General features: G+C 47.4%; 1 protein-coding gene across 1 annotated transcript; it reads right to left on the bottom strand.

The window, feature by feature from the left end:
• Positions 1-1,856: 1,856 nt before the first annotated feature.
• RTN4R (reticulon 4 receptor) lies at positions 1,857-9,991 on the bottom strand. Its single transcript, XM_075719081.1, has 2 exons — positions 9,970-9,991; positions 1,857-3,286 (listed from the first exon to the last, which is right to left on the bottom strand). The coding sequence occupies exons 1-2, from the start codon at positions 9,989-9,991 to the stop codon at positions 1,857-1,859; spliced, it is 1,452 nt and encodes a 483-aa protein (XP_075575196.1).
• Positions 9,992-10,761: the final 770 nt, after the last annotated feature.

Genomic DNA, 10,761 nt, shown 5'->3' with positions numbered 1-10,761 from the left:
CCCAACTCGCAGCATCACAGTCTCTCTGGGATGTGAGCCACCCAAGCATCCTCCCCTGCTTCTTCCCATGGTTGCTGTTCCCTCCTCATGAACCATCAAGCCTAGAGCAATGGCTGGCACTGTCATGGCCCTGCTGATGTCCTTCACTCCTGTCTTGCGATGGTCCTTCCCTCCTCCACATGTGGTTCTGTGAAGCTGAGTACCAGTCCCAGTGCTGTGAACCCCAACAGTGGCCAGTGCAGCCTGGAAACCCTCGGCGTGACTTGCACACATAGTCCTCTAGTGCATGTTCCCAGGACCTTGATACACCCATGACACTGCTCTTGCTCTTCTATGGCCCACACTACATGCCACCTGCATGTGACTGGCTGGTCTTGCATGCATAGACCTCAATATCTCAACAGTCTTCCTGAAGAGAGGAGCACAGAAGAAAATCTATAGTTTGATAAGGAAAAGCAACCTCCTGGCAAATTCTCTGCACAACCCTGCCATAACCTGGAGTACATGCAGAGTGCACAGGGGGGCTGTCTGCAGTACAAGGAGTACACAGGTAGATCTAGGCAGCTGCTTTATGGTCCACTGTGTGGTAAAACCAGACATCAATGGTTTTATTTTCATAGCATTCCAAGGTCAAAGATGGGGGTTATAGAGAAGATGAAATCTTGCACAGTGACTCCATGAAGCTCTGGTGGCACAGCCAGGAATGGACACCAGCTTGCCAGCACAGCCAGCCTGAAGCTGCCAAGCCAGGAGATACATGTTTGGGGAGATACAACCTATTACAGAAATCCAAGCCTGAGTGCTGCTTCACTCTGGAAGTACCTTCTGGTTCATTAATCACAGACCTAAGTCTAGTTATCTGTGCATATCAGAAGAAAAATGGCCCTGCCCGACTTCTTGGGATTGCTTACTAATGTTCCTCTACCTGTAACCTGGAGTCCTCATCTTGAAGGGGCTAGGCTAATATTTCATGCTATTCTGAGCATTCTGAAATATGAATGATGTTGGGCTAATGCGTGGGATAGTTTGAAGGGAAACAGGAGCATGAGCAGAGCATGCTTCATGTAAGGAAACCCTTTTCTGGCATCAGTTAAAGATTGCATAACCATGCTGAGTATGTCTTGTTTATTACTGTCATGTTAAATGCTCAACTGCCTTCAGGTCATGGATTACTCAACATCCTTTTAATTTTTCACCTTTTTAGCTGGTTAGCGTACTTCACCCCTTGCAGATGACAATCAATTAGGAAAAAGAAATCTTTATTTTATATTTTTTTGTATACTTGTACACAAGTAAAATAAAATGCATATCTATATATACTGCAATCTCGTGAAGGAAAAGGTAGCATTCTTTAACAAATGCTGCCCGTAAACATGGTGTGATAGAATGAATACAGAAAAACTGCAATATTCATAAACATAGGATTAAAACAGCATCAAATTCATTACCTCTGCAAATGAGAACCTGCAATATTGTTCAGTAGGATGTCAAGTTACAAACAGATTTTAGACATTCTTTTCGGAGCATTTCTTACACTTTTTATTTTTCCTGTAAATAAACCGTATTTCTTTACCATCTGCTGTAGCAAAAGCTGCTTTGTGGGCAAGTGCAGTTCCAAAGACCAAAGGTATAATTCACAGGATTCAGGACAAATAAATTATGTACATCTTGGTGTTTGTCTTTTTTGTTTTGTTTTTTTTGTGTGTTTTTTTTTTTTTTAATAAAGGCATCCAGTTAACTTTTGTGTAACAAAGCTTTCTCAGGGTGGATGGTAGTTTTGCTTTTGTTTGCAACATTTATGGAGGTCAGCAAAAGTCTAGTATTAAAGTGTCATCAACCCAGGAAAAGAGTTAATTTTAGCAGAATAACAGTAAGCTCCACACCAAGGGAGGGATCAAAAGGCTTAGGCTGAGCTGTAATGTGGAGCTGTTTCCTTGCTGCGTGAGGCGGCACTGGGCCTTTGATTTGTTCTTTTTAGAGCAGCCCTGCCTCTTTTTGGTTGGGATTGTGGAAGGTTCAATAGGCTCTAGAAATTCTGGTTTCAACTTGGTCAATGGAGGGTCTACAATGCTGGGGAAGGTCCCAAAGGGGGAATCGTTTATCTGCTTGTTGCTGCCATTTTTGGAAGGGTCTGTCTCAACGTACTTGGTTTTGGACATGTTCTCTTTATCCTTGAGAGGGTTGTTGGAGGATGGCCGGCTGCTGTGGGAAGAAGGACCTGCCTTGCCTTTAGCTTCATAAATAAAAGATTTATCTGTTTCTGGCTGGCAGCACTTCGGGGAACCATTGTGGGAACCAAGAGGGGGGACCCCAGTTGGCAGTTTACCAGATCTGGTCTTAGTGCTAAAAACACTTGTTCGTATCTGGTTGAAGGAGTCGACACATCCTTCCAAGTCAGCACTCTGCAGCCTTTTGAGGTCTCTCCCTGCCAAGCGGGGGGGAAGGTAGCACTCTAGCTCTGAAGATGATCCTTTAAACTGCTTAAACCAATTCCAGAGAGACCGAGCCTGGCAGTCACAGATCCACTGGTTGCCATTCAAGCGCAAGTACTGAAGGGACACCAGGGGAGCCATGGTTTCCCCCGTGAGCACGGTCAGGTTGTTGTTAAACAGATACAAGGTCATAACTTTCCCAAGGTCATGAAAAGACCGGCGGTGAACCAGGCTGACCCTGTTCTGGTGCAGAAGCAGCCGGTCAAGGTTGATTAGCCCACGAAACACGTTCTCTGACAAGCTCTTGATTTTGTTACCATGCAAAAACAGGTAGGTGAGGTTTGCGAGATCTATGAAGGTGTCATCCAGCAGGTTCTGAAGATTATTATCCTGAAGGTAGAGATATTGCAAGGAGAACAGTCCTCGAAAAAGCCCTGTGGAAAGCTCTAGGAGCCCACAGCGATCCAAGTGTAAGGTGTGGAGGTGAACAAGACCCCGGAAGGTGACAGGGTTGATAGATTTCAGGTTTGTGTTGTCGCTGAGATCTAACTCCTCCAGTTTGTTGAGCCCATAGAAGGCTCCAGGCTCAATGAGGCTGATGTTGTTGGAGTGGATCCAAAGAATTGTCATGTTGCGGCAGGAGGTGAAGCTGGTGGACCTCACAAGGGTTATCTTGTTGTTGTGCAAGAAGATGCGCTGGCTCTGGATGGGTATCTCAGTGGGGATTGCTGTCAGTCCTTGCTGCTGACAACTTATTGTAATCTTCGGTTCACTGTAGCATACACACGCCCCAGGGCAAGACTCCACTTCTGACTGGATGTTCAAGCAAAGCACCAAAATCAGCAGTTTGCTTCCTAAAGGATAACAAAAATAGTATGCAGATTAGCCAGGGTCATGGGAGAGTGCTTTCCTTTGCAACTAATAGATGAGCCTGAAAATCACCCTTCTAAGTGTGTTGCCACTAACCACAAACAACATATGCCAGGGGAGCCAAACAATTAAAATGTAGAATTAAAAATGCTCTACCACTCAACACAATAGCTAAAATCAATATACACTTGTAGTGACAAAATCTGAGCACCTCCTCAGCCTTTCACACTCTGGTCATGAAAGAGAGGGATCATTATGTATTTGCATCATGGGTCCTGAACTCACATCTAACATAAGCCCTGTTTCAAAGAGTTTACCTTTGAGCAAAGGGTCTGTCTTCTGTGAGCCCATTTGTCTCTGCCACAGGCACATTTAGCACAGTTCAGCCTATGGAAAAGCATCTGCCTAGCTGTGACTGATGCCTGCAGCCACGGGGTTGTACTAGGCAGCTCTGCATCCCATTCCAGCAGTGTCACCAGCTCCTTGCTTTTTGGGATCATTGAACAACTCTCCAAAACAAGCAGGTGTCCCCAGATTGTACTCAAAATGCAAGATGGAGATGTGGCTTTTGTGACTTTCCCTGAACAATTTCTGATTGATCTGGTCTTCCCTGTAAGAAATAACTGTGAGAGATTCCCAGAATAACTTACAGGTCAGATCTGCCTGTAAAGGTCGCAGGGCCAAGAGCATCCTTTCCTTCTTTCGGTCAAACCTTTATGCCACATATTTTTGCTTCCCTTCCTCTCTCCCCTTTTTCCCTTTGAATCTGTGCAGCCACTGAGGAAGAGGAGAAAACAGCATATTTTTCCACAGAGGGCAGTACTGTAGTTGAAGGAAAACATGTGCAATGCTTGATTCAGGGATTCCTCAAAGTTTGCAAGGCAGAAGTAGGTTTCATATGTCCCAAGCGTGCAGGCAGCCCACCAGGGTTGAAGAGTCCCTGAGAGGAACATTTTTTCATGGTGATGACCATCCACTTCCCCAGGAGCTGGGCTGCACAGGAATCACAAGGAAGCAATTTTGATTCACCAGCCCCAGCTGGGCTGCTGGGAAAGGGCCTGGAGGATGGGCAGGGATGGGCAGAGGCTGTGCAGCCAGCATTATCTTCTGAAAGGGAACCTGGGAAGGAGGGTCAGCATTAACCTCTAGCTGAGACACCTGCAGAGAGACCTGCTGTTTCCTGCCCACGGTGGGGAAGGTGAGGAGGAGAGGCAGTTTTAGCAGTGCTTTACCAGCAATTAGCAGATTGCTTTCTCTAAATCACACATGGGAGCTAAAATGAATGGGCAGCAACAGTAGCAGTGGGATGCTCCATTTGTGAAATATCACATGCGAGCAAGGACATGTGTGTCTCCTTCCCAGTTCATCACAGCACCTCTGGCAAAAAGACACATTCCTCCCCATTGCTGGGGACCCCCAGCCCAGAGACAACAGCAGCTTTTCCTCTTCGCTGTTGTGGGAGATTTTTTTCTTCCTTGAAAGACTGAAAATGTTGTTCAGGCCATGTTGATGCCTCATTACAACTTAAGGTAAAATAGCAGAGTTCAAAAAGTCAGGCAGAAAGAGACAACGATGCAGATTGGGGCAGACTGGGGCAAGTTGGGGCGACTGGAGAGAGCCCGGTTGCTTCCAGCCATGCATGCATGGTGCAGCACGTTGGCTCCTGCAGGGCCAAATCCTGGAGACAGCAGCTATATCTCACAGAAAAGCCTGAAAGGCAGTCATGGACCTAATTAAATGACATCATCTCTGCATCAAAGTAGCAACTTCAAACCCCAACAATAAAGGAGTCAATCATACACAAATCTCACCAAACTGTTTACTGAAGCAATAACAAAAGGTATTGGAGAAGCCAAGGCAGGAGAGTATTTTCTGATTCCAGGCCTGAGTTTCACTCTAGTCAAAATAATTCACCCTGTGCAGCTAATAAATCTGTGGTGATGCAACAGTCCAATATAGGTGGGAGACTCCTATATATCATTGTCCACATGGGAGAAAAAATAACAGCTCAGCATGCAGAGGTAATTTGAGCCTGATATTATTAGCTGCTGAGCATCCCTGGAAGGCAGTGTGTTGAGTACAGTATTATGACACACTCTGGCTGGCTTGTCATGTTTTGACATATCATGTCCTATTGTATGGGGCAAAGTAACACAAGACAACTCAAATCTCCTGCTGGAGACATGTCACACCAAGAGGAGCCTCCTGGGAAATTAAAACAATGCTGCCAACTCTCTGACCAGCACGATTTCTCTCCAGCTGATAATGAAAACCTGTAGCCAGAGAAATACGACTTTCTGGAGCCTCTTTCTTCAGTTTCATGGTTCAGATGATGGGGGCCAAGGTGGCACTGGAGCAATGGGATTCACCTTGTTATACAACACCACCTGCTCCAGCAAAACAGCACTTGGACTGCAGAGACTGCTGCAGGCTCCACAGCTCTTCCCAGCTGCTTCTTCCTGCCTTGGCAATACCGCAGGGGCTACAGCCTACTCGAGGAAAATCCAGCCACAACCCAGATGCATCCCACATGCCTTATAACTATGTGACACGCTCACAGTGGAGTGAATACAAAAAAACATTCCTATGGGAGAGGAATCACAATCACAATACTCCTGTTCCAGCTCCAGCCAGGGGAGGCAAGTACATAATAAATACATGTATACACGGGGAGAGAAAGAGAGAACATGAAGCAGCCGGCAGAGAACAAGCCATGCATATGAATACTGTCCTGCCCTGTGCCACCCACTCCTGACAGGAGCATGGGTTCCTGCACCCTCTGGATCACTTGATCACTTGTGCCCTGAGCTTATGGACCGAGCTGTCAGGGCAAGGTCCTGTCCCAGCCTCTGGGTGTCTGCAGAGCTGGAGGCACACTATGGCTTCTCCTCAGCACAGAGGAGCAGAAGGGAAGGGGCAAATCCTGCTCTACTCTGAACCACAGCTTTTCTTCTCCCACTGCTGATGCCTCTGAGGATGCTGGAAACTGTGAGTCAGTGGCATTGATAGCTGGTTGGCAGTGGAGCAGCACAGGGAAATGAATTACAGGCAGGGCTAGCCTATGTGCTTTAATTAGTGACCTGGTGTTCTTGAGCTGCTTGGATTAGTTCCTTCCACTGGAGACAGTTACTGTGAATCATCTCCCAAAGCCTTTTTCCAGTTAGTTTCCTGCTGTGCAGCTCAACCACGTCCTGACTGATCCATGACAAAGCTCAACACCCAGCAGTCATCAGAGAGTCCCTGGCCGGTGCAGGGCCTGAAGCAAGTGCAGGAGTGGGTGCAGTCCACAGACAGCCTTGGGAAGTCAAGGTGATGCTGCAGACCCTTTCTTCCCAAGCCAGACTGGGGTGTGCTGCAGCAGAGACAGGAGGGACCATGCCTTGGCGTTCCCCGGCTCCTCCAAGGAGTTTCTCCATCACTGGTGTTCAGCCAGTAACTGTGCCTTGTACTCAGTGTGTCCCAGACCACAGTGGCCACCAAGTGCCATGAGCCATCCAAACCTTGCATGAGGATAGTTTCATGCGTCCAGTTCCAGGCAAATCATATTACCTTGCTTTTTCTGACCAGGTGCCAAGTGACTACTTTAAGACAGGGATGAACAGAAGGCAGGGTCCTGAGACAGGAAGGTTGCTAAGACCTGACATCAAGCCACATTAACACAGCCGCACAGTTTTAGGATGGTTTGAAGCAAAGCAGGGCTTGTTCCTGTCTGCCTGGAGTATACCTCCATATTTTCAGGTAATCTCTTACTCTAGACCAAGTCCTGCAAGATTGAGAAAGCCCAACTGTATCACTGCCCTGTGGTCCTGGGGCTGGAGCCCATCAGTTGATAACAGGCACCTGTTTTGGGGCCCAATGTCATGATGCAAGCACAGACCCAAGCCCCTTTATGCTGATCCGAGAACTGCAGCATGGTGTGGAGCATCACTCACTGAGCCTTGTGCTCTAGCACGGAGCTGGGGCCATAACACAGAAGGAGCTGGAACACTGATCTGAGGACTGTATTGCAGAGAGGGGCAGAGGAACCAGGCACCCCAACACTCATCAGCCAGGCACCCTGGCACAAAACCAGGCACTCCACCTTCTTCTGTTGTCCTCTCCACTTCCCCTTGTTCCGCCCCCTTTTTGATGACCTCCTCCGTTCCATTCTCCTCCCCTCCTTCACAACTACCATGTCCCAGGGCTTGTCCAGCTGAGGTGAAGGTAGCACCCAGGCAAACTAGTCCATCCCTAGAGAGGCTGGGACACATCCTGGCAGTGCCCAGAGCCTGTACACTGTCCTGTACACCATGCTGCACCCTGTTTCCCTTGGCACAAAGCAGAGGGGAAGGATGAAGACCTTCAGAGAGTGACCAGGCAAAGATCACATAGACACAGCTTAACACTTGCCAGGAACAGTGTGAGTGTCATGGGCTTCTGCTCCTCTTGGGAGGCACCAAGTATCCATGATGCTGAGGGGTCCCAGTGGGTGCTGCCCTGACCGGAAAGGTCAAAGCCCTGGTTGAGGGCAGATGACAACAAGAATGCAAAGGACCTGGGCAGAAAGAGCCCAGCTACTCCGCAGCCTGGCTGGCACAGTCAAACACCATCATTTGTTTTCCTGGAGCACTGGGTTCAGCTCTGGCTGTGAGCTCCTTCGTTTTCCAGGAGAAACTACCCTTAGGCCAGAAGTACAGGAGATATTCACTGGTGTCACAGGGAGGAAGGAGGTCGGAAGGTCCACTGTGTGTCTGTTCCCAGAAATACATGTCAAGTCCAGCCCCCAATGGGGAACTACAGCGTCCTTCCCTCGACCTGCCAGATAAATCCATCCAGAGCTCTGTGCATGCAGTGTGCTCCCACCACCACTGCCGACTGATTGACACCAGACCCTCCACCACCTGCTGGACTCTTTCACCTGCAGGACTTAACCCTAGTGCCCATGCCTGAGAAAAAGGGTCTTAGCATCACATCCATTCCCTCATCTCTTAGACAAGAAGCCATTCCTACCCCTTCCAGAACATAATTAAATCTTAACTGGATAGTTCCAGTCAAAAGCAAAAGATGAAAGAAAATCCAGTACCTGGAACCTTCAGTCCTTACAAGACTTTGGCTTTGAGTTGATCATTTGTTCCTCCAGAGCATTCTTAAAAGCCAGAAACCTCCTTCAGTCAAACTGCTGCACTTCCCCTTTGCTATCTCAGAAGTGTTATGACTCATGGAACTGGGAAGCAATTAAAGTGGGTCCATTATCTGTCTTTCTGCTAGTCCCCTGTGCAATCGCATTGTCAAACATGGCAATTAGAAAGAAAAGGCTCCGGGGTCCTCTAATAGATGCTTTGCAAACTTTTTAAGAGGCCAAAGCAAAATGCAATTTTCTGCAGTTTGCAGAGCCATGGCCTTTCTCTGCCGCTCTGCGCTTGTCTCTATTGATTTGGAGATATTATAATGTGGCTTTCCTACAGTGGAGGGTCAATAATAATTTGAATTCTCTCCTGGTTGGACATAAAGGGAGTACTTTACAATACAAAGCCTTTTGCTGATGCATACAGCATTTTGCCTTTGTTTATAGTACGAAGACACTATAGCTGCTTAATTCTCTGTTCTGAACTAATATTGTTTGAAATTCAGCACATGGCTTTGTAAAACACTCTGCAAAGCAGCTTCAGTGTCTCCTGCTTTGTCCTGTGGCCAAAGGTGGGTCTGTGTGTGTGGGGGGGTGTGTGCGCCAAAAGGAAGACGGCAGTACTTTTATGCGTTTCAAGTCAAAGGAGAATTGGGAGGTGAATGAGGAAGGAGAATTGGTTTGGACGAGTCTCATCCCAGGCTGGAGTTTCTCTCCCTTCTTCTGCCTCCTCCCTCTGCTGCAGAAAGGAAGGCTGGTTCATGATGGTGCAGCTGGAGTGGCTTTAGGGTGAGAAGGAGGAGAGAGGTGATGTTCTGCCACCACACAAGCACCTGGGAGAAGCAACCAGTTCTTACAGCTCTGGGTAACTGAGGACCTGGAGTGGGTATGAATAGAGCAGGTCTCAGCACACAGGTGCCTACTGCCATGCAAGCATCCTTAGGAAGCCACCTGGCAGACAGCTGCAGCAGAAAATTTTGGGGCTGCTGCAGGTCTTCTGGCATATCTGCAGCTCCATGGGTACATTGGGGTGTCAGGCACCCCTGACAAGCCAAATAGTCAGTGTGATAACAGTGTGATAACTGGACCAAGTGAGCTGACTGCAGCTCAGTGTCTGCTCTGGGGCACTGAAATGTTCTCCAGGCTCGGCTGACTGGGTCAGCTCCATCTCCATGGGCTGTTGCTAGAGCTCAGAGTCCCAGCTCACACCAAAACACCTATGTCTTGTTCTGGTGCTGAATCCCATCTGCCTAAAAATAGGTGGCTAATTCTCTTTTAGACACCCTCAAGGGTCTGAGACACCTACATGAGTGTTGGCAGATTTGATACAGCTCCTCTAGGAGACCTCTGATCTTCCAGCAGCTGGAGCTGGGTGTGATATAAATGGCAGCAGGCAGCAATGTTTAGGCACCTGAACACCACCCCTAGCTTCTATAGGTACAGTCTCTGACCCCACATGCTCTGGGACTGCATCCAGATCCATTAACCTTTGGAACTGTGGTGCTCTTCATTCCCTTTTGCAGTACAACCTTGGTCTTGCTTTTTGGTATATCCAGCCTCTACCCTGAACGAGACAGGATTTCATCAGAAAAAATATCATAAGCAGTCAGAAATGAAAGGTCATTTCTGTAATGCATCCAGGCAGGGGATGGAGGCAATAGATGTGCCATTTCCTAACTTCTAGGTGTTCATCTTTTCCACCTAAATCATACTCCCTTAATGTGATTTTTGGACTTAATATTGCAGGGATATTTTTAAGGGAAGAAGGTAAAAGCAAGTTATATCATATGCAATTCTTAGAATCCATACTCACAAATCTCCAGAGGGGTTTGAATGGTGATTCTTCAGCATTGCTTAGGGCTGAACTACATGACTCATTACGTGAGCTGAGTGCAGCACAAACCTTAACCAGGGCAGTTCCATCCATTCATGGGCATGTGCCAAAGCAGCTCCTGGCTGGAGGTGCTCCCCATCCCTGCCAGGGGCTCTCCAGAACTCCCAGCATGTTGGCAGCAGCATCAGTTTAGCCTAACAACATTTGGGCAGGGTTATACTTTTGGTAGTTTCCCAGCGCTTCCCTCAGCAACATCAGGGAGAGAAAGGAAAAGGTGACAGTCAACAGTTTATATTTTACCCAATCTGAATACGAATTTGAAAAAAAAAAGAAAAAAAAGTGTGTCTTCTCTAGCCAGAGGGTTTTCCTCCTACTGAATTTTAAAGGCTTGCTGCGAGCCATGGAGTTATGAAGAAGTCTCAAAGAAAAGGTCACGAAAAACCTTCATAGGAGAAAATATCAAGGGATATAAATGCAGGAGTCATTGGGTCCGTATATAACAATAACACTAATATCAATTA

Source organism: Pelecanus crispus, chromosome 11, assembly GCF_030463565.1.
Source record: "Pelecanus crispus isolate bPelCri1 chromosome 11, bPelCri1.pri, whole genome shotgun sequence".
In the NCBI taxonomy this organism is placed as follows: Eukaryota; Metazoa; Chordata; class Aves; order Pelecaniformes; family Pelecanidae; genus Pelecanus; species Pelecanus crispus.
This window is presented reverse-complemented; position numbering and strand designations above follow the sequence as displayed.